General features: G+C 38.7%; 3 protein-coding genes across 4 annotated transcripts; 1 reads left to right on the forward strand and 2 right to left on the reverse strand.

Moving 5' to 3' along the window:
* Positions 1 to 1,281: 1,281 nt before the first annotated feature.
* LOC122079720 lies at positions 1,282 to 5,979 on the reverse strand. Its single transcript, XM_042646411.1, has 5 exons — positions 5,580 to 5,979; positions 3,410 to 3,507; positions 2,604 to 3,020; positions 1,686 to 1,731; positions 1,282 to 1,590 (listed from the first exon to the last, which is right to left on the reverse strand). Exons 1-5 carry the CDS (start codon positions 5,861 to 5,863, stop codon positions 1,515 to 1,517), a joined length of 921 nt encoding a protein of 306 aa, XP_042502345.1. The 5' UTR covers positions 5,864 to 5,979; the 3' UTR covers positions 1,282 to 1,514.
* A 139-nt stretch (positions 5,980 to 6,118) lies between these two features.
* On the forward strand, positions 6,119 to 8,827 carry LOC122079719 (manganese-dependent ADP-ribose/CDP-alcohol diphosphatase). Of its 2 annotated transcripts, none has more exons than XM_042646410.1 (2): positions 6,119 to 6,284; positions 7,620 to 8,827. In XM_042646410.1, the coding sequence occupies exon 2, from the start codon at positions 7,644 to 7,646 to the stop codon at positions 8,604 to 8,606; it is 963 nt and encodes a 320-aa protein (XP_042502344.1). In that variant the 5' UTR covers positions 6,119 to 6,284; positions 7,620 to 7,643; the 3' UTR covers positions 8,607 to 8,827. The 2 variants fall into 2 exon arrangements, with proteins under 2 accessions (XP_042502344.1, XP_042502343.1); XM_042646409.1 differs by lacking the exon at positions 6,119 to 6,284 and adding an exon at positions 6,301 to 6,579.
* Positions 8,828 to 10,587: 1,760 nt separating this feature from the next.
* On the reverse strand, positions 10,588 to 22,879 carry LOC122080362 (quinolinate synthase, chloroplastic-like). The gene is made up of 7 exons (XM_042647317.1): positions 21,710 to 22,879; positions 16,752 to 17,036; positions 13,560 to 13,778; positions 13,292 to 13,471; positions 11,943 to 12,455; positions 11,174 to 11,335; positions 10,588 to 11,089 (listed from the first exon to the last, which is right to left on the reverse strand). The coding sequence occupies exons 1-7, from the start codon at positions 22,490 to 22,492 to the stop codon at positions 11,015 to 11,017; spliced, it is 2,217 nt and encodes a 738-aa protein (XP_042503251.1). The 5' UTR covers positions 22,493 to 22,879; the 3' UTR covers positions 10,588 to 11,014.
* Positions 22,880 to 23,514: the final 635 nt, after the last annotated feature.

The raw sequence follows: 23,514 nt of genomic DNA on the forward strand, positions 1-23,514 counted from the left end.
AAAAAAAAAAAAAAAAACCTTATTGGGAAAAAGATTCTCACAATGCCGAAGAATCCTTGGATGCTCGCATCAGATAACCATCATCGGAGAAAACCCTCTCTGTGCTAATAAAAATGGAGATGAAGCCAACTTCATAGTTGATAATGGGTATTCTATTGATCTGTGCAAGGAAGTGCCACTTCAATGTATGTAGTGTGATCAACCCTAAAATTACGAAAAAATATTATATCCGGGTATGAGCCCTGCACCAGTGCGGGGGGGCAAGGCATCGATAACCGGGAGCAAGGCAGTCATTTTTCCCATCCCATTAGAGAGCACAAGCTGTACACAACATGACAACAATCATTCATCCCTAAAGTTAAGGGAAAAAAACTATCTAGGAGCATAGCAGAAAACCTGCAGGTGGGGTAAACTGACCTCCCCACCCCGCATGAAAACTCAAAATCCACCCTTATTGATGCTTCAAAGTGTTCTCCCATTGACTCATGTGTTGACATAGAAGCAAAATATATAAAAATATATATATATATATATATATATTTTGAACTTCTAACCTTCAACTTGAGATATATATATATATATATATATATATATTTGAAATTCTAACCTTCAACTTGAGCAATATGAATAATTCAACTTGAGCAATAAGTATCTTGTCCCTTCTAGAGTTCAACAGGTAGACAAATTGGCACATATTATTAACCAATCACAACACAATACATCACATTGGGTTTCTTCATAACCTAACATTTCAAGCTTCAAATGATACCAAAAGTGGATCCCACGTCACATAGCGTAGAATAAAATAATTTATCTACCATTCGGTCAGTGGAAGCTTACTTAGATATTAAATTTTTTAGTAACCATCATCATCATCAAATTATACGTTTGATTTTTTCAATGGATTATGACATTCCTGTTTTTTTGGTGAAACAACTACTACTATTACTACTCTTCGAAGCATTTGGGTTTTTGAAGAGACAAAAGCTAGAATCTTTATCTAAGATGATTTATAAAATTCAGATATAATAAAAACAATCAAAGGGGTGTGCTTATTCCAACGGTAAAATATGAATATTACGACTTGATGATCAAACAGTTGAAACAGTCTCTCGATATTTTCAGGGTAAGGCTGCATAATCCTCCCGGACCTTGCACATGCAGAAATGTAGAGTTTAACTAGACAAGGCCATACATACACTCTGCTTGGAACCAATCACTGCATGGTGTATAAGACTAGCTCACCTAAAGTGAAATAGTTCAACCTGAAGATCAACCATATTCCATACAACAATATTTCCAGAAATTTTGTTGAGCCTCGCAAAAATTACAAAATTCTATTTGATAATCTAACATAAAGACCCCTCACACTATCAGATAGATTAAAGCAAGGTTAAAATCTGTTTTAACATGTGATAGCCCTTCAAGGCTTCAACCTTGTGCATACAGAAGGAAGAAATAAAAGTGTTTGTGGGAGAGGAGAACAAAGAAAAAGGCCACTTCTTTGTTCAGCCTCAGTTATTGGTTTTGCTCTTCTTCTTTCTCGAGGCAAAGCTACTGGGTCCAACTTCAATGGATATTCGCTTCGTTCTGTAAATCAATAGAACAGTTATAAAGAACCTCAATAACTGTAAGAAATGCATGTCAGATGCAAACAAATAGAAAGGAAGATGGGAGGGACATACCGCCTGGAAAGCTCTCCCGACTCGGTGCCACTTCCATCTACTCCATCTGATGATGAAAACAAGGAGATTAAAACCATATTTGGCAAGACATTGCTTGAAGGCATTACCTACTTTCTATCAAATATTAGGGGATAGGGGTCTTAAGATCAGTTCTCTGAACTTCATTTGTTGTGATCATAAATGTAAATGTTACGTTACCCTTTGAATTTGTCCAACGGTTAAACCAGTTCACTTTAGCCACCCAAGTCAACCATGGTTGATGTTTAGTAACTCTGTCCCACCCAGAAGCTCTTAGATTCATTTTACTGTGCAGGAACTTACAAATCCTAGTTTTGGATTACCAAGAAGCTCACCATCATTAAAACAACTGTAGATGGATTACATTCAGATGTATAACTCGATTACAGGGTTGTTTCGGCTGCTACCATTCCAACATGTTACTGTTGGATCGGGTAAGAGAGAATAAGTGAATAAATGGAAGGAGAAAGTCAGGCTATGTTTGATAAATCATCTCAGTTCCAGGTCCTCAGAGAATTAAGTGGCGGTTATCTAAAGAATTTTCTCTTTGAAACTAATAGATCCTAGATTGACCTCTTGACCCATTTGACAAGTTATGCTTGTTTCCCTATTTGTCAACAAGATTAAGGCATACAATATTCCACTCCACCAGAAATATTACAGTTTATATGATGTTATGCAAGCACTAGATAACACCACAACCATTCACATCTTTTGGTATCCAAGGAAAAATGAGGGCCATAATCATTTTGTTTATTTAGTATCTGACTGTTCTAGTAATTGAATAAAACTATTTCCTAATCCTGCTAATGAAGGGGGGCATAAGATAAGGAATTCAAATTAGTTAATGATGTTAAAATATTTAAGTTGCTAATACTTTAAGGCCATTATCACACTTACCCACTTTAATACCTTCCTCAGATTCCTGCTCTGAGTCTGTACCAGAACCCCATCGATCTCCACCATCATCATTGTCCCAGCGGCTCCCAACAGGAGGGATCCAAAAGTCGTCTTCTTCTGAATCACTTTCATTATCACTAGGTCTCCTTGGCTCAGAGACATCCAGGCCAGTGCTGTTTTTCAAATCCATATCCACACCATTCACTTCTGGTTTTGAAACCTTGTGAGACAGCTGCTTACCATCCTCTTCTAGTTTTGGAGCCTTGTGAGCCAACTGCTTACCATCCTCTCCTAGTTTTGAAGCCTTGTGAGCCAGCTGCTTACCGTTCACTTTTGGTTTTGAAACCTTGCGAGACAGCTGCTTACTCTCTTCCAGTACTGTGCCACATGATGCTAAATTTTCTTGCTCCTTTTGTTCTGTTTACAAAATACCAGCATTTAATAAACAAGATGTTGCATATTTGTAGCATACAAGTCAAAAGCTCCAACGTGAATATAGAGGAAGATAACTGTCCCATAAACACTGTACACATCCATTTTATCAACACAACAGCACTTTAACTTAACAATATTGGCACTTGAAACACTGAAAAACTGCATTGTACATTGAAAAGCTAAGCCAAAAGTACATTGATCCTGAAACTAAGAGAACAAAAGAAATAAAATTTGAGAACACAGGAAAACAAAAGAAATAAAATTTGAGAACACAGGAACAAGGAGCAACCGGTACAGGTTTTGGAGAAGGGATTCAGTGGTTCTCCTCATCAGAAAAAGATGAGAAAGTACTAGAACGTCAAAATACAGACCTAATTTATTGAGGAATCTTCTCCCGTTTATATGCTTCCATATATGTTCCTCGGATTTATTGATGGTATCTCCTGTCAGCTTGCATATTAACTTTGATCTGCAATAAGATTAAATGACATATGAACAACGTAGAATACCAAAAATAACACATTGGGAAATAATAATAGTAACTGCAAGAGATGATCACAAAGAATAGTCAAAGTTCAACCATTCATAAGTAAGCTGTAGTCTCTTCAATTCTATCAGTTCAGTTGTCACTCACTCAATATCATCATAAATAATAAAAAATAAAAAAAATCAATATCTCACTAATCACTTGAGAAAGTATTGACCAATGGGATTTCCTAAACTCACAGAAATGGTGACACAGGGAAACCCAAAATCCTAGATATCACATGGGATCCTCCAAATTTGAACCCATACAAATAGGGGGTGGATAAAAATAAAACAAAATACTTCTTCTGAGTTGAGATTGTGACACTCATGAGGTTCACAGATCTATGACACTGGAATTTTCTCTTCTCCAATCTACAACTGTTCATACTTTCATGGCATCAAACACCATTACATTCGCAGACCCCATAGCATTGGAAACTTTTGTTACACTGAAGTGTCTAAAGATCATCTGGGAAGGCTGAAACCAGAGAAAGAATTTAATTTTTTTATTCTTCAATGCAATTGATTGGGTTGAGCTCCATCTCATGATGACTATGGGCAGATGAAAATGGATATTCCACACTAATGGAGAAGGCTAATACAGTATAAATGTTACAAAACAAGATTCATGGCAAAAAGATTTAGCCAAAACCTATTACTCACTGTGGAGATACTCACAGCCCAATAATGAAGCCTCAAAGAATTCATATATTTGCTTCTCCTACTGTCATGAAAGATGTCTCATTCAAAGTTTCTATTCAGCATTAGAGAGGAAAATGTATTCACGTGGAGCGAGCATTAATTCTGTCAGGGGTCATACCCATTAGTGAGTAGCACAAATTCATAAACAGTCCAATAACCAGGAACCTGGTACTAGCAGTTGCATAACCACCTTTTGGAGCTCGTATTCAGAGGCTTGACAGCTGATTTAATTCTTTCTTCATCGCACTAGACCTCATGTTACTACCATATTGGTTTATGTTGATGGCCTTTAAAATACCAAGTTTGGATGGAATTGTAATAAAAAATCTTAGGCCACTCCATTTCTTTGAGGGCATTTTAGTTTTATCATCTTACTAGTTCCATTGTAGACATCTTGACACAATTCAAAATGGATGAAGCCTAGCAATCAAATACACTAGAAACAAGTCTTCAGCTCTTCACTTATCAGTGATACTGAACAGAATATAATTCCAGGGCTCTTCCGTACTTGATTCTCACCAAATTAGACATAGCTTGCAATCAACATGTAATCCTAACCCACACACAACCCTGAAACAGGTCACTGGATGTCTGTGAATATTACTTTGAAATCTCAAACATCCCACCATATTCATCTAAAAAACTGTCTTCAAGTGGGTTGACTCATTCTCAAATGCTAAGAGGTAGAATGGCCCAACAATTTGTGTTCTGCTAGTTCATTCTAATTTGTATTTCTTTTGGGAATCAACTATTATCATGGAACTCTAAAAAGCTGCAAGTTACCGAGCAGAATCTGGGAGCTTAGCTGGCACTGCCAAGTGGTGTTCATTAGCTTGGCTTATGACTTAGATAACAGTACCACAGACCACAAAAACAAGTCAATAAGCCCGATCCCAGAGTATTCAGAATCAACTACTTGGCTTCTGTTTTCAAGAGCTTCCTCATATCTAATGAGGAAATCTGGGACAATTCAGTCCAGATTTTGACAAATACTTAATCTTCAATTTCCACTAAAGCCTCCCAGTGGAAATCTTCACAAATGCCAAAAATTCACGATCACAAAGATTTACACAGCTTTAGAATGGAAATTAAAACTATATTTGAGTTTAAGCTTACAAGCACAAGCTGTAAATCCCTCATCGTATGAGAACATCATATTAAGGCAGAAGAAACCCAATCCAAACGGAGCTGTTTTCAGTTTTCACCCCTCATTCAATCTTAAAAATTTTCTGTGCTAGAATTCTATACCATCACTATTGAATTAAATCACAAAAACCTCGAAAGAGAGGGAGGAACATATTAAAGACATACCGGCTGAGAGGGTCCTGCTTGAACATGTTCAGGGGAGGTTTCTTGAGAGAGAGAGCAGCGTCAATGAGACCCAATCGACAGCGCTTGCTCTCACCGTAAGACCCCATTTCCTTGGCAGGCATCTCGTGGCCGGTCTCTATGCATTTGAATCGACCATTCTCCAACTCCTTAAACGTCGGCGACCCAAGCAGGTCACGCCCCTCCTTCTCCTTCACGTCCTTCACTTCCTTCTTGTCCTTCTCTCCTGCACCAGAGCCGGGTTTCGTCTCCTCCACCGTCTCCATAGCTGCTGCTACAGTGAAATACCTGAGCTTAAACCTCGAACCCTACTAGCTTTCTAAGGAGTAAGGAGTGTCTTTAGACTTTAGGTTTGCCTCCTTTCCATCTCGAAATATTCATCCAATCTGTATCAGAATCGGGCTCCATATACACCGATACAATACAGATATCACTCATGTGGTTTATAGAAAATCGAGGGTGTTTTGGTAATTCTGCAAAACCAGAGATTCATAGCCATAGCCCATAGGCAACCACTCTCTCTCTCTCTCTCTCTCTCTCTCTCTCTCTGCTGTGAAGTCTACACGGGGCTATCGGACGATTTGGACGGGACGACCGAATCATAATCCAACTCCCAATCGCTCTCACCCTCTCTCATCGCCCACTGAACAACTGAGATCGAATTTGTTCGGATTCTTAAGATTGCAAGTAAATCTCTCATTCTCTCTCTCTCTACCCATCCCCTTCTGCATGTGTTTTGTTCCTCTTGATTATGATTATTCCCTAGTTAGATTCTTGTTTTATTGTTTCTGCAATAATTAAAAAGGGAAAATTTGGAAATTCTTTCTTCATCGGCGACTTGATTTATATCTCGATTCAGAGCATCTGATCAACTATGAGCTTCTTACTCTCTGTCTCTCTTCTCGCATTTTAATTTGGACGCGAAAGGTTTGGAGAGGGGAGATTTAAGATGGGTCACCAAGCGAACCCCTTGGATTTCCAGGTGGGTTTTGAAAAGAGTGGGCTTAGGTTTCATCCACTCATCTCTAGGATACCTGGCTTCCTATTTTGTTTTGTTCATCGATTCGTCTTTGGTACATTGGTTGGAGCATCAGCAAGCACTTGTTGTGGTGTGAGTTATGGATGCTTAATCATCCCAATGTTTTGATTTTGAATTAATATATACATAATATGCTTCTCTTGTTAATGCTAGATTATCCCAATTTTTTTTTATTTGAATCTATTAGTTGTGCAATTCCTTATGGGTCTAGTGTCCCTATGTCCAGTTGGTGAATTCTGTAATCAAACTCTCCTGTATCAAGGTTATCCATTTAGTAGCAAAAATAGTTTAACAATCACTAGAATGTTTGTCAGTTTTGGTGGTTGTTGACCATGCACTTCTTTTGTATATGGAAATTCGAATAGAACTTCACTTTCCATAATCAGATTGATTGTTTCTGCAAACAATTGATTTAAGATGTGTGATTCTTCAATAGCAATGAATCAAGAACTAGAGGTTTGATTTCCATTCGTGTTTGTGATAATGTGGATCTGCTCATGGTAAATGCTTGCCTTTTCAAGAATATGTTGGTTTTGCTGGAGTTTTGCCATCCTCAGTGGTGAACTCCTTTGTATGTGCTACTGATTTCATCAACAGTGGAGGGCTGGTGGATAGCTAAACCGTAGCATTTGGCTATTAGGAAGATTCTCCTTGTTTCCTTTCTGGAATACTTTCACAGTTTGAGATGTTGGCAGAGTCTCAAACCATTAGCTTTCCTTTTCTAATTCTAAATGAGGAAATAATTGTGTTAATCTATCGATCCCTACCTTCAGTCAATCACCCCTATCCAATGCTATTTGCCAATCCTGCTGCATCTATGCCAACTTTATGACATAGGCAGGTCGTAGGTGAAATGACTCTTCCTCAGACTGCTTCTTTGACATGTATGCTTCTTCATGTTTCTTGACCTTGATGGCTATTTAATATAGTTGACACTGAAATCTTTTTATCATATTTTCTTGACTATCTTTACTATTTAACAGGATACACATTCCAGTGATCCACCAATGACCTCCACAAATGGATTAGTCGGCGTACAAGGGAAGCAACCACTTTTCTCTTTTGGAGTTATATCAGATGTCCAGTATGCTGATATTCCTGATGGTCGCTCGTTCCTTGGAGTTCCCCGATATTATTGTCATAGTATTCTAGTCTTGCAAAGGGCAGTCAGCAAATGGAACGACCACCAGAAGCTGAAATTTGCTATCAATTTGGGGGACATTGTTGATGGGTTCTGCCCTAAAGAGCAGTCTTTAACAGCCGTACAGGAAGTTGTTCAGGAATTTGAGAAATTTAATGGGCCTGTATACCACATGATTGGCAATCATTGCCTCTACAATCTTCCTCGAGAAAAATTACTCCCTTTACTGAAGATTCCTACTCTGGAGGGGCATGCCTACTATGATTTTTCTCCATCTCCAGAATATAGATTTGTGGTCCTTGACGGCTATGACGTTAGTGCTATTGGTTGGCCTGAGCAGCATCCCAACACATTGGAGGCCTTGAAACTTCTGCAGGAAAAGAATCCTAATGCAGACAAGAACAGTCCAGCGGGAATGCGGGGTCTTGAAAGAAGGTTCCTGATGTTCAATGGGGCTGTTGGGAGGGAGCAGTTAGAATGGCTGGACAATGTCCTTCAGGATGCTAGCACTCATGAACAGAGGGTGGTGGTCTGCTGCCACCTACCTCTTGACCCAGGTGCAGCAACTGAAGAAGCTCTTCTGTGGAATTATGATGAAGTTATGGATGTGATTCATAGATATAACTGTGTGAAGGTTTGTCTAGCTGGCCATGACCACAAAGGTGGGCACTCAATTGATTCGCATGGAGTTCACCATCGGGTCCTTGAAGCTGCTTTAGAGTGCCCTCCAGGCTCAGATGCATTTGGTCACATTGACGTCTACCATGACAGTTTAGCTCTCTCCGGAACTGACCGCATGGCCAGCACTGAGATGATATTTCATTCCTGAGTGTACTTATGATTGAATGATCAGATGTGGCGTCTCTCATGCATTTTTTTAGCAGTGAGTTCATGCCAATTCATTTGTTTATACAGAAAATGCGTCTTAAGATGGCTCCAAAACCTTGACACTGAGGTGGGGCTTATGTAAGTAGAAAGTTATCTGAGATATTTTAATTTCTGATTAATGGGACATTTTCCCTTTATAGAGGTGTGCAAACATAGATGACTCATCTGGTGTTTAACCCTACATTTAGTTTTCATCCCCCTCTAACCTTTACAACTTTGTTGCATCCTTCTATTTTATACCTAAATGTATTAGTTCCTCAACAGGGTACAAGGAGCACCAACTGTGCCTGCCCATCATTAGTTCTTAAATATTTGCAGTGAGTATATAATTGAAGACAATAGTTGAATACCCAGGTTCCTCTGTTATGTAACTTATGCTCGAGAATCAGAAGCTGTTCTTTGTGCTTGAGAAGTAGAAGCAATGGTGGAATGGTGAATGAAGTCTTTATTTTCAACTGATTAGCCAGAATGCATTGCTCCCAACATTCGACTGCTCCAGTAGAAGTAGCATTCATTAAATCAATCTTGTTATTGAGGAGAATGAGGTCTTTATGTTTGATTGATTTGTAAGCATGGAACCCTTCCAGCATTCCACTACTACAAAATTTCATGAGGATTAAAAAGGGTAAAATATTCTAGTGAAATGTAATACAAAAAAAGGTTGGAAAATACATCTATCTCAATTTTTAAATTCAGGATTGTCTTCCTAAGATAGTAGTTGTACCTTGACCATTGATACACTTGGCAGTACATCTATCTCAATTTTTAAATTCAGGATTGTCTTCCTAAGATAGTAGTTATACCTTTACCATTGATACACTTGGCATCCCTTGAGGATTCTATCCCAATCATATGGTTAGATTCTTTCCATCGTTTAAAAATGAGAATTGGGCCATCATGGAACTGCCGATTCTAGGGTTTTTGAGAGGGGATCATTGGGTTTCAGCTATGAGGGGTCAATTCTGGGGTTTTTGGAACCAAATCTGATCCAGATTGGAATCTGCAGGGACCAATTCGATCCCCGATTCTGAGTTTAAGACCCTAGATCCTTGCCCTCACTTGTCATGTAAGGGCCATTAACCTCTGGTTCACAATTGATTCGGCAATGACAAAGGAATCATTATTAGCATGAGCTTGGAGAATACTCTTACCATTTTCAGCCATTTATTAGCATAATTGGCACTCAAATTTTGTGGACTTCTTTGCATTATTGTCTTCCAGTTTACTAACTTCAACTGCATTAACAACTTCATTGGCACTCAAGAAATTTGACTTCTCTCCATCATTGTCTACATGTTTATTAACTTCATCTGCATTATCACCCCAATCTGATTTCCAGTCTATTGACTTCATAGTTGAGTATACTCTATTATGATGACAGGACAAGCCTTAGAAACAAACGATCGGAGCTTATGAGATGAAACAAGTATTAGGAGGATGGAGAATTGAAAAAACTTAGAACTGACTCGATAGGAGATTGAAGAACTAATTTTTGAGAGCTCCAAATCATGACCTTGGAGCTCTTTTACCTCTACTTTTGGATGTCTGCAACTTTCTGTATACACCTATTTTGTTCTCATGGCTAACAACGACCTAGTCCTACTCATGCATGATATAGCCACAATGGCTATGACCAATAGGCTCCGCATTAACAACTCTAACCCAGATATCTAAATTCGAGAGCAGATCAGATCCTCGTACGAGAACACCATTCTTGTACGGGATTGATCCACACAAATGGAATCCACCCAACGAAAAACCCTGTGGTGAACTCCATCTCTGTGGATCAGACCATATAAGAATGGTTCCCATACGAGAACCTGATCCACACTCTTAATATTCTGTATTACATTTATTAATTAATGAATTTCTTTTCTTTCATTAAAAAAATAAAAAATAAAAAATAAAAATAAAACGAAACAAAACAAAACAAAACTTCATAATCGAGCCGATCAAGAACAACCTAGCATTTGGAATTAAAAAGATCAATTTTGTTCTATCCCTTTGTGCAGAAACCAATAAATTATCTTCTAAAATTATGTGTAACACTATAATTTGAGGGGCAATCTAAAGAAAAAGCATATAGGGCAGAAGGCAACCATCCAACCCTGGTTCCTTCAAACAACCCCCCTCTTTCAAAAGAAGAAATAAAGAAATGAAAATCCGAGGATATAACATATTTATTGGAAGCTAAACGAACAAAAGAAATATTCTGAATTAACTTTGCTTGATGGGCAAAGATCCTCTCAACTCCATAACCCAGGTCAGTGCTCCTTGCCTTTGCGTGCATCAGAAGTTGAAAACATCAGGAACTGAAACTTTCAGTATTCTGAAAACTTATTTGAACCGTTAGCATGGTAGCAACCCATTTCCCGATGGATGTACGATCTGATGAACAAGCTTTTCTGGCAATTTTCTTGTTGCCTGAAACACCAACCATCGTAATTTTAATGCTGAATCAGAAGGATTAGATGCTTCAAATTGGCTTTTCTAGTACTGGGAACTGACCTGGAAGTGTCTCATGTGCAAAATTGGCTCACATCCAACTTCTGCAACTGATTTTCCAAGTAGGGTTCTTGAGTTGAATCGTCCAGCTTCATAGGGTGAAATTGCATTTTTATCATCAGGTAGCTGGTGGCATACTCTTAACAGTGAACTGAGAGAATTCATCTGGTGGGCAGAAGTAAAAATTGAGTCAAAATGTGATTTCTTCAAAGGCAAATTTGAAGAGAATATTTATAGCCAAAGATCCAACAAAGTATTGACGACTGCAACCTTAACATCCACCAACCTGTAACAGTTGCACCATGGCAATCTAACATTCTGAAACATTTTATAGTTCTCTAATTGTTTCATTAGTGAAACAACAAAATTGGATATAGATCATGGTAAATAATCATGATATTAAGGACTCACCAAATTAATAATCCAAACACGGAACCTTGACACGCCAAGAAAAATTAGCAAGAAGAGTTTTCCCAACATCAGGTTTGGTTAGAATTGGGTTTGGAACAGTTATGAAGATTAATAACCGGATTGGGTTGAAGTAATCAATCCAAAATATGGGAGCCAGGTGGGGGAGAGACCACACAGATATTGTGGACTGTCAATTGGAATAGGTAAAAGCTTTTTTCCTTATTTTCCAATAGATCTAGAATTATAATTAAAAAATTATGATTCTTAGCAGATACATCCATGCATGTCTAGATTCTAGAGTTCCAAAAATAGTTAAAATACTGTTGCCTCAGCATACTAATGCAAATCCGTGAATGCTTACCTTCATGTATGGACAAGAAGCACAGCCTCCATGAATGGAGCATCCCTCTCCACTTGTTACTCCAGGAATAACCGAGAGATCAGCTAAGTTATTCATGTCAGCAGCATTAAGGCCTGCTGGTGGATCTTTTGATGTTCTTGACAACGAGTCTGTTGAGACTGGAAAGACGATCTCAATGTTAAGTTTCGCCCTCCCAGGGGAATCAACAGAACATAATAGTTTGCGTACAGATGCAACAATTGAAGTAATCATCCCTGATTCTGTTCCTAACACAAACTGAAGGTTTTCATCAACATTTCTGTGCAAAGCCTCTTGGACCCTTAGTTTGATGAAATCTAATATATTTTGGGTGGAACCAACCACTCCCATTCCTCTTCTCTTTGCTTCCATTGCCAGGGAAAACATTTCCCCTGGGACTTCAAAATGAGCTGTTAGGAATGCATCACAGTACATTTCCTGTATTTTCTCCACGATTTCATGTCCAAATAGGTCATGTACAATGCATGTCCCATCCTGCAGTAGAATTTTCATGTCCCTGATAAGAAAACCAAGAGGTGGAGTGGAATACACAAACACACTCACTATTAATATGTAAAAGTAAGAAATATTCTTAAAAAGATGCTAGTTATCATGTAAGAAGAAACGGAACCTTGGGAAATGACACCATAAGGGTTTTGGACCTAATAATTAATGTGATATTTCTTCGAAGAAACAAACAGGAGCATTCCCCCCAAAAGCGGTTATGGAAAAGTACAATCCATGCAAATCAAATAGAGATAACATCAAAATTCATGTCAATCCCAGAGGCAGTACCCGTTGTTTTATAAGAGTCCAATCAAGAAACATGTGCATTATGGGACAAAAAGGTAGGTACAGAAACATGTTCATATATTGAGTTGCAGATGGACCATCCTCTCGGGGGCTTGGGCCTCACCATACCATTCAATAATGCAGGTTGTAGGTTGAGCTCTCAGTAGGGGTGCACAAGGTAATTTGATGGAGGGGTCTTCTCGTATGGTTGAAACATGCAGCATAGGTTTGGAAAAGGATGTGGGCATTTAGCTTGCCTAGTAACAATGCAGTATGGATGCAGATGTCGTGCTTTCCTGTCTTGCCAAGTGGTGGAGTCTCAGCTGGCTTAAAATTTGGTAAACCATGGAGCAGCATGGTGAACAGAGAAAAATATTCATTGCCAAGAGATGAAAATAGGGAAAAGAAAAACAAGCATCATTTTGTGCCTTTTGTTTCCATTTCCTCTTCCAATATTTTCATGTTCCAACCAGGTAAACCTTCTTACGATTTTATTAAAGAAAAGGCTCATCCCACAGACAGTGAATGGGAGGAACTACCTGGTAATAGTGCAGGTGAGACAACAATGATCTTATGGAGTTTCTATCATGCTCCGGATGTATCTCAGCAATCTCTTCATTTGTCATGCTCGCCATCTGCCGAAACAATTCTGCAATGTTTGCACCCATGTAGGAATCAGGACCATACCATATATGTAAATTTGGTATCTGAGCAAATGCCTGAAAAAGACAATTTAAGAGATATTAACGGTGATGGAAACCCAAAAGTAAACTGAAAGGTAGATGATAGAGCTAGAAAACAACCAACCTGCAGAATAGTTTGCACAACATTTGAAGAAGTGCAGGTAATCGTTGGCACAAGTTCATGGGCTTGAGCTTTTGTCTCCAGTGAGGTGTTAATGTAGATAACATGCAAAGAAGGAGGTGCTGTAGATGCTAAGTTAAGAAAACTCATATAAGCAGGATTAGCTGCAGCATCAGCCAAAGAGCAACCAATGCGTTCATTTGACATTCTATACACACCAACCTGCAAACGACTTTTCATCATCAAGATGGCATGAAGAAAACGAAAATGGAAGCACATTAGTTCCCAACAGAAAAGTCACATGTCTGTGGGGCTAATATAAATAGCCAAATACAGAACATTAAAGAGAACAAAGGGAGACAGAATATGCTTGACAAACAGTTAAAAAAGACAAATAGATATAACTAGAAGCAGATGGGGAACTGTCATTTGTTAAATCACATAATATGGAACATCTAATGGAGTCCATCAAATCAGAAGTAAAACATCACAGCTGAATGAAATAACATTTCTCTGGGATAAAAGAAATCATCTTACTATCTAAATTGTGCAGCCCAATCCTGCCCCACCCCACCGCCACCCTCTCCCCTCCCCCCCCCCCCCCCACAAAATAAAAAAAAGAAGGAAGCTCGATGAGTTGAGAATTTGAGAGTTTGCTAGATGAGTTGTCCAGCAGAGAGATCCCGACAACCTTCGAATTTTTCCATCAGGCAGCTTAGTTGATGGCCCAGAAAGCTTCATGCATAAGTGGAGAAAAATAACTCTCCTTTCTGTGCATTTGTCATTTGACAATGTTTAACTGATGAATCCAATTCATATCAAACGTGAATGGTCAAGTCCTGTCTTCGAATCCACTCAATTAGGGTTTTGAGGCCTATATGAGCTGTCATATAATCATATTGTTTTATAGAATTTACGGTCTATATAAAGCCTTGTCACAGGGCTTCTGTAAATGGTTTTCTTTTTAGCTTGTTGAGAGAGAGAGAGAGAATAGGATTCTCTTTTGACTATTAATGCTGTCAAAAAGAAGAAATGTGTTCTAGAGTTGAGATTATAATTAGAAATGTGCAAGGATTAGGGTTTCTCCTTTGTAGGTGGGATCTGAAATTGATAATCTGCATTTGTCATGTTGCTTTTATTTGGCTGGCTTCTTTGGTTCATGATCCGTCTTACATTTTCCTGGGCCCAACTCACGCACAACAGATAATTTGAAACTTAAAAGGCCAAATTACAAAGAGAAATCTAAAACAAGGTGGAACATATAGGTGACGTGGAAGGGGGAGTAGTAGTCACATGGACCTCCAATTGTCCATTTGATAAGGATTGGCCGCATTGTGGCCAACCTATCTGGAATTAGAAATGCTTAAACTACAGTTTCAACCATTCCCTCAGGAAAAGAGAAATTGTTGAATGAAACACACTACAAGAAGAAACGCACAAGTACCAGAGCAAAACAACAGAAGGTTGGTCCTAGGATAGAAGACGCAAAGGACATCTCTACTTTGTGTAAATAGACGCTCTTAGGCATATAAGAGTCACAATTCTTAACAAATGAAACAGGATTTATATGCTAATATCCTCTCACTGCTAAGGCAGGGTGGGTTGGCCAAGCAATGGGCCTGTACAGAATTTTGGGCATGTGAAGGATAAATGATGATGTTCCTTACTTCCTTCTTTCTTATTTAATAAATCCCATCCAAACCTTCTCAAAAAATAATAATCATGAATGAATCCATCCAGTTAGATAGATGAATTGGTCTTGAAGAGAAAATTGATAGTTGAAACCCCATGCCAAGTTACAATGAAGTGCATTCTCACTGAAAGAATGGGAAACAGATTCCTTTTATGAGTTTGAATAAAAATAGGGAGCAAATTCAGAAGAAACAGATTCCCTATTGTGAGATATTGAAGGATGTATCCATTCAAGGGGAACTTAGGATTGGTCATATAATTCATTCATCATGGCAGAGAAACATGCACGCATATATTTTATACAGTAACAAGAAACAAGAATTTGTTCAGGGTAACCCTGGAATATGGCACTGCTGAAGCTCCCTCAAGCTACCTATTTTTCACCTCAGAGTCATTAGACTCGTAAGTAAGAAGGAATCCTGGAGCTAATACATATTACATAGCACCATGGAAACTAAAAGAAAAAAGAGAGACTGGGAATTATTGATGGTGTTTCAATTTCTTCTGGTTTAAAATTGCATATTGTTTTCATATTTCTTTTGAAACAGCTAAAGCCTAATAAAAAGATGTAAAGCCAATTTACACAAGCTCCCCATATGGTGGATAATTTTTGGTGGCTACATTTTGTAGCACAGGAAAAGGCTAAAGCAACGTAGCGTACAAACTTTTCTCTTAAGCAATTCCATAGTCTACAAGTTGCAGCAAATTTGAAAGTGGAAGGAAAATCACTGGTGGGCTAAGACTCAGATGCTAAACAGCCCAGCCACAAGGAAACTTAATGTCAGGCATTCAGGTGATGGATGACTTTTGGTGGTTCCTCTTTCCTAGCACTTAATGGTATACTGGTACATGTGAAGACTAAAACAGCTTAGGACATGAATTTCTTCGCAGAGCAAGTTTACTCTTCGTAAGTTGCAGCCAAAAATAAATGGTTAAAACCAAAATATACCATGGAAATCTGCGAAATGGGCTTGAAATTTGGCCATTACACAGGTCAACTCAAAATGGCCATTTTGGTGGCCAAATTATGGAATTTTCCCTGAAACTTCTTGTAGTGACCATTTAAGCCTGTTTACACATGTTTGAATCATTAGATTAGAGAAGGGGAAAAAACCCCGAGTGGTGGTTTGGTTTTGCACCATATGTAGCTAGTGTACGTTTTAACTAATCGTATCCTTTCCCTTGTATAGCCTACTCTACACATAATTTATTCCTATAATATACAACATCAAATAAAAATAATTGAAACCTGCAATAGGAATGAGAAACCATAAAACTGGAAAGCAGTAAACAATTTCGACCATTTTGAGTGAAAATTCAACCGTTTCAATCACTTTAGTTTCCAAATTCCAATCGAAATCTTGTAAACCTAAGTCGCTATTGTATTTTCAACAGGGTTGAAACCAAAGAAACCATTGAAATTTCAGTACTTTGACCAAAATTTCAAACTATGGTGAATATATTCTTTAATAGGAAAGAGATGAACTGAGAAGAAAATAGTACCTCTCTAAAGCCAGCCTGATCAAGGATTGCACGCACATTTTCTGACATGAAGTCTACACCAAGCACTGTGATAAACTGGCATCCAGCTTCAGCCATCTTAACAGCCATATCTGCCATAACCAATGAATCAGATATATGGATGTGAGGCCACTGCCTCTGTGCAGCAGTCAGGACACCTTGAACCTCCGGGTCCATGTAAAAATGGGCAACCACACCAATTTTCTTCTCCTTTAGCACATTGACGAGTTCTTTAATCTTTAACTCATCAGGGAACAAAAACTTCGCCTGCAATTACACTACAATGGAACTTAGGACTCCGATAATGCATCCACATCTTCCTGAATAACAATATAGTAGAATTAATAAAGTTCCTTCTTAGGCAAGCAGCACAAAAGACCTATTTTGCCTATTCAGACCTCACATTTTATATCGGCAGCTACACTCTGCAAGAAAGATTCGACTTTGAAGAGAAGGTAAAAAGCATAACATCATGACAGAAATTAAGAGAACAAAGCCTAAATTCTGAAGGAGACAAACCAGAAAGCAACACAAGATCATCAAAGTTGTTTCATGCAAGATACCTGAATTGCAACGGCTAGTAAGTCAGCTTTTAAGTACATCTACTTCGAAAAGCAACGGGCGAGCTCTATGCAATTCCCCTCGCCCATTAGGGCCGTATTTTATGTTGATTTATATATAGCAACACTAACTTCGAGTTCATCACAGTCAATTGTCCAAACCAATGTCCTAAAACCCAGACAAGAAGTTTGAGCATTCTGGCTAATGTAGACCAAAGCATGAAGAAGGGGACAAAAATAAAATTCAGGGAAAAAAAAAACTGTTCATGAGTTAGTGTCCACGTGAACACTAACGCAAGTTACTGTTCATGTGACACCGTTCGCGTGAACAGTGAGTTGAGTCCACAATTTCCTGTTTTTATTTCTGATTTAGTCAAGTTTTTATTTTCTGTCTTGTCAGCTTCTAGAAGACTGAGGTTTGTTTCCCTTTACTTTGTCTACTTAGTCCAAAGGCAAGCAATAGTTACTTGATTTTGGAGTTTCTAATTTCTTTTGTTTCCTTTTTCTTAAGTTTCCTTTTTGTTAGTCTCTATTTTGGAGGCAACCATTCCTTGCCTATATAATGTAATCGACGCTAAGAGGTCTTGGAACGAATTAATGAATGACAAAAAGATTTGCTTTGTGCAAGAAACCTGTGAGATGCAGTAAGGTGAGAGGCCTAGGGTGAGACTATCTTCTCCTTCCCTTCTTCTCCTCCCCAACTGAGATCTATTCCCTGGTTTTCTTTTCTAGGTTTTATTTCTCTGCAAAACTGAGACCAGCCAAAAGCTGTTGTGTGGCTGAGATCCCCATCAATTCCAATAGAAGAGTGTCCTACCTGCTGATGCAACAGAAGGTTGACTGAAGAAGCTCAAAGCCTGCCTGCAGCTCACCAAAACTGGGTTTTCTCCCAGAGATTTCGAGTTCTCAGATCTGCCTATCCAACCATTGATTGGGACTGATATTTGGAAGAATGGATCTACATTCGATACCTCCCATTCAAGATTTGGTGCACAGTAGATGGCTGGGTTTGTCTATCTCTGTTAGTTTCTAAAATCTGAGTTTAGTTTCTATTTTTGTGATATTGTGATATCTCTACATCCAACCATTACTTTAGTCTGTCGGCTGGTTGTGGATTCAAGTCTTGGCATGCCCCACTATCGCCCATTGGTCCTACGGGAGCGCCGCTTGCCATACGGGGGTTTGTCCTGGGGGCTATGATCACTACCATGGAGCACCCTTTTTCTGTTACTAGAAAAAAAAATATATATATTACTTTGGTCTGAGATTTTTAAGAGCTATTCACCCATGTGAAACCCAAACCCAATGGGAATATAAGGCAGGTCCAACGAGTTTAGCCATTGTTTCTAAAATTGGGTGGTTTGGCTTTGTTCCAGGCCTATGGTAGTATTGCCACTGCTGCAGTTTGTTACTCTTTGGGGCTGCGGTTATCAATACTCTTGCTAGGTGCTGTTAGGAATTGAAAGGGTTATTTTAACCTACGGTTATCTACTGTTTGGGTGTTATTCATATTCTGCTATAAGGCTGAAACCAGTGCCTATTTGGGTTAGTTTTGTGATCCTGCCTGGGGTTAGGTAAACTGTGACTTCGCCGTACAATACTGGCATCGAAGTCCGACAGTCCAATACTCTAGCTAACCTGTCCAATGATCCAAATGGTCTTGTGATCTAACATGTGCATGTTTCTATGTTAAGTAGGGATGAATTTAACTAAAAGGGCAATACTGAGTTTTTGGTCAATGCACCGGTAGACCATGTTGAAGGGCATGGATTCAAATATGCTCATTCCATGCTACAAAAGTAAATTCTAAAATGATTCTTTTCATACTAATTTTTCTGTAAGGCAAAATGACCTTTTCACGGTCCAGGAAGGGCTTCCTGCACAGCCACCTAATTGTACAACATGGAAAGATGATGTGGCAATATCAATTGTTGGATCAATAAGGGCATAATCTCTATTACCCATGTGTCAAATTTCAGAGCACAACTCAACCAAAGACCCTCCCATGTATGGCCATAAATCCCTGTATTGATTGACATGCACCCTCTTGGTAGTCATGCAATAGTGTGCACTCTCTTGGTATATGTTGATTTTTAGAGCTTTATTTTGCCACATGACCAACACTATTTGGGCTGCAATTTGACATGTGAGCAGGGGGTCTTGAGTCCACAAAATTTGTGCCCATGCGAGCTGCCACATGTCAATACTCTTTAGATCTTGTTGAAACCAGATATAAGGAACACGCCTAAAAAGCCAATTTGTTTGATCTATATACTGACTCTGCTTACTGATCAATGAACTAGTGACTGCTTTTACTTCATGAATGCCATCTGTGGAGCATTAACACTCGATGATCAGATAAATTATGAATGCTGAATGGTGAACTGATCTTGACAGATTTAGGAACCAATCTTGAATGATTACCAAGCAACAAGTGGAAAAGTCCCAACTATGTTATTTTATGATGAAAAACACCACTCAGCTCATTCTTTTTATGCTTAGTCAACAGAATTGTGATGCGGATCCGAGGGAATCGGATCGCTTAGGGCCCACAAGAATGATAAAATATCTCAATTTAAAGGTTGAAGGGTATTCTTGTAATTTTCAGAAACCAGTAGGGTCTTAGAAATAATTATATGGCAGCTGGGGTAGTTCTAGAACTAAAAACTTTAATACAAAGGCTTATTCTGAATTTTACCAAAGAGAAAAGGGGTAATGGAATATAACTTTGGGGAACAAGGGCTTAATTGTAATAACAGGGAAAATTCTTTTAAAATAAATAAAAAAAAAAAACCTGTTCTTCTTCTTCTTCTTGTCGTGAGAACCAGAAACCAGCGGACAGAAAAAAAAACTTCCGATCGGTAGGACTCCTTCGATAGGGCTTGGTTTGACCTGAAATTGGAAACGAAGGTTGCCAGCCTTAAGGTCTCTTGACTCCGACAAACAAACAGTTCAAACAAGAAGTAAGAGGAGTTGTATTGTCCCTGCAACTCAGATCTGGCGGTAATAGGGAACCAGATCTGAACTTGGTCTTGAAGCTCACAACAGGGGCTGAATCTGGTCGCAGGAACTCTGCCGTTAGGTCGCCTTAGGAAGGTGATCCTAGCCCCAAAGTTTGGAGGTGAAAGCACTTGTATCCAGGGAGGTACGGTTGATTCCTTGAGTTGTACTCTGTCGCCCAGAACAGGGGCTGTGAAAGATATCAGCAAGAAGAAGATTGAAAAAAAAGGAAAAAGAAAACAAGGAAAAGAAGAAGATGAGAAGAGAAAAAAATCAGAATAATAGAGAGGAAGAAAGAAGAATATCAAGGAAAGAAGAACGAGGGAGATAGAGGGAATCGGCAGCCATGGTTCAAAACCAAAATTACGTTCAAATTTCTATTCTTCAAAAAAATCTCTCTAAAAATTCCATCGATTACATGTCCAATATAAAGGAAAAATCAGACAATTAATGGCAACTACTTGAAAATAGAAACTAACCTATATAGCAACTAAATAAAAATCAAATCTAAATTAAAATACTATCAAACTAATTTCTAAACAAAAAAGGAAAGTAAATAGTAAAATTCTCAAATCAAAGAGATCCCTTCCATCGCCCAACTGCATCAAATTGACTTCTCTTTTATTGCCAAAACCAAAACGCCAGAAATTATCTGGAATAGTTACAGAAGCTTTAGCTCCATCTCAAACATGAGCTGGAGCCATAGCCTATCAGGCTATCAGCTAATTGATCAAAGCTACGTCCTATAAAAAAGTCGTGTTTACAAACATTTTGACCACAGCATATACTTAATAACAGTTAATAGTAGCTGAATCTTCAAAGCACAGTTGAAGTGCATATGATGAACGGCCTGGCCCTGGATTATTTCTTTTGCATCCAACTCCATCACTGAGTTTTCTACTCCATGCTGATGAGCTATAAAAAGATATCAAGAGAGTCCGAAAAGTCACATACAAGAATAAAATTCAAAAAAGTAAAGTAGAATTATGTACAAGAAGATAGATATGTAAATTGCTTCCCCACATAAATCAAACTTATTTCCATCTCCACTGGGTTTGAGTGATCAGCAGGTTAAATGTTATAATGTAATCCAATTCATCAGTTCTCTGAATGTTTGCAATTAATTAATTATTCCATTAGGCAAACGCGGAGGAACCGCCCCATGCTTGAATGTCAGAAACCCTTCCCAGTTTAAAGTTAGTAACTGTTTAAGCTAAACACAGCTAAAATTTCTGCTCACCATTTTGTCCATTCCTTTCAGCATATGTATGTGTGAGCAAAATTGATTTTTTTTTCCTTCTTCTGGGGATTGGGGAGGTGGAGATGCAAAAGTAGAGGGGCACAGAAACAAAGAAGAAAAGAGGACAAATGGTTACCAACCTGAGCTTCAGCATAGCTTCCTTTGGCCCGGATACCGTCCTGGGTGATAACCAGAGATGGGAAAGGATCCAGAGTAGGCTTACCCTCCCTCTCGGCAACAAGAGCTTTGGTCCTCTTCTGCATGCTGATCAATACGTTATGCCACGTATTCACCCTTGAATGAGCACGACCAGGCAGCCCAACATTGAGGGCAGCCAAATCCTCTGTCTTCATACCCAGTACTTCCTCCGGGAATGCCCCATCGAGAACCCAAATCAAGCAAGAGCAGAACCCTTTGGTGATCTCTGAATCACTATCCGCAGAGAACCTCATCCTCCCACACTCATCCAAACTGGCGTCCAGCCACACCTGAGCAGTGCATCCCATAACTCGATTGGTCGGTAAACGCCGAGACTCGTGAAACAGAGGGAGAAGCGTCGCATAATGCAAGAGACGTTTGACGCGATCAATGGGCTCGGGTAGAGATTGAAACTCTGAAACAAGACGTTGAAGCTTGTGGACGGCAAGCTCAGAGGTTCCCAACGAAGCCTCTGTCACAGCGGAGCAGGAAACAGATGAACTAGGGTTTTGAGTATTAGCATCGAACTTGAGAGGAGAAGAGGACGAGGAAGAAGATGAAATGGGATTGGGGGTATGAACGCATTTAACTTTAAGCCGCAGGGATCTGCGGAATGATATCTTGTCCTGCAAGTGCCTGTAAGTCCTGAAAGGAGACGATTTATGGTTGGGTATTATGGAGAAGCAAGACGAAGAAGCTATCATCCCCAAGGTTGCAGAATCCATTACAACTTACCAGTTTTACAACTCTATTCTTAATATAAGTAATGGGTTTCAAACCCTCCTGGTTCCTCTTCTCAATCCAAAACAGAATCGAACAGTTACAGAAAAAGGAGGGAGAAGGAACTAGCAAAAGGAAATGGAGAAGTTGCAGATCCTAAAACTGCGCAACCAAGAAGAATTAGATAATAGAAACTGGGAAGCCTTAATTTATACATAGTAGGAGATAGTGACACGAGATGAACAATTATTCTATAGGAAAGGGAATCCATGTAATGAAATAAATTATTGACTTCGAGGATGATGGATTTGCATGGATACTGGAACTTCGAATTGCCCCGAAATGTGAAAATGGTGGGATGGTTCATGCCCTCTCATCTCATATCACTGAAAATATTAAAAAAAAAAAAAGGGAAAGCTCAGCTTCCAACTTCTATTTATCATTACCCATTAACTTATGAGTGTACCATGTTTTGTATTTTTGGCAATTTAATACAAAGAGTATTAAGTGCATGTCTTGTGATATAATCATAATCTTGTGGAAATTGCAAGGGGACAAGAAGGCCCCTTGCATAAGAGTGTAGAGAGCACACCTCCATTCAAATATTTTATTTGAAGACGGTTTTGTATTTTTTGATATTAGGGTTTTTTGACATATATTTGTAACGAAAATTATTCTCTTAATAGATAATTCTAAGAGGTGTGAGGACGAATACTACTGTAAACTTATTGTCAATTGATAGTTTCAATAAAATCTCATTTTATTGAAAACGTAGATAATTTTATGAAACCTTATAAATCTATGTGCAATATTTATCATTGTTTTTTCTATTATCTTATGCGTTATTTTATTTTTACATAACCATTAACCCTTTATCATTTTTTTTTTTTTCTTTCTCATGTGACAGTGAAGCCAGGCATAGATCTAAAGAGAGAGAGAGAAAGCTCATCATCAATTCGTCATGGCCATCGTCATTTTCATTGTTGCTTTCATTGGTGCAATCGTTCGTGATGGCACATGAGAGTTT

Source organism: Macadamia integrifolia, chromosome 5 (genome assembly GCF_013358625.1).
Source record: "Macadamia integrifolia cultivar HAES 741 chromosome 5, SCU_Mint_v3, whole genome shotgun sequence".
NCBI classification, from domain to species: Eukaryota; Viridiplantae; Streptophyta; class Magnoliopsida; order Proteales; family Proteaceae; genus Macadamia; species Macadamia integrifolia.

Bases quoted from the DNA above. Each gene is read 5' to 3' on its own strand.
- LOC122079720 (XM_042646411.1), bottom strand. From the start codon at position 5,863: ATGGAGACGGTGGAGGAGACGAAACCCGGCTCTGGTGCAGGAGAGAAG. The intron at 3,021-3,409 runs GTCTGTATTTTG...TTTTGTAAACAG, and splicing joins AAGATTCCTCAATAAATTAG to AACAAAAGGAGCAAGAAAAT. The intron at 1,732-2,603 runs GTAAGTGTGATA...TTTCATCATCAG, and splicing joins TGAGGAAGGTATTAAAGTGG to ATGGAGTAGATGGAAGTGGC.
- LOC122080362 (XM_042647317.1), bottom strand. From the start codon at position 22,492: ATGGATTCTGCAACCTTGGGGATGATAGCTTCTTCGTCTTGCTTCTCC. The intron at 12,456-13,291 runs GTAGTTCCTCCC...ATTCTACTGCAG, and splicing joins CTCACCTGCACTATTACCAG to GATGGGACATGCATTGTACA. The intron at 11,090-11,173 runs GTCAGTTCCCAG...TTGGTGTTTCAG, and splicing joins TGCACATGAGACACTTCCAG to GCAACAAGAAAATTGCCAGA.
- LOC122079719 (XM_042646409.1), top strand. From the start codon at position 6,547: ATGGGTCACCAAGCGAACCCCTTGGATTTCCAG. The intron at 6,580-7,619 runs GTGGGTTTTGAA...ACTATTTAACAG, and splicing joins CGAACCCCTTGGATTTCCAG to GATACACATTCCAGTGATCC.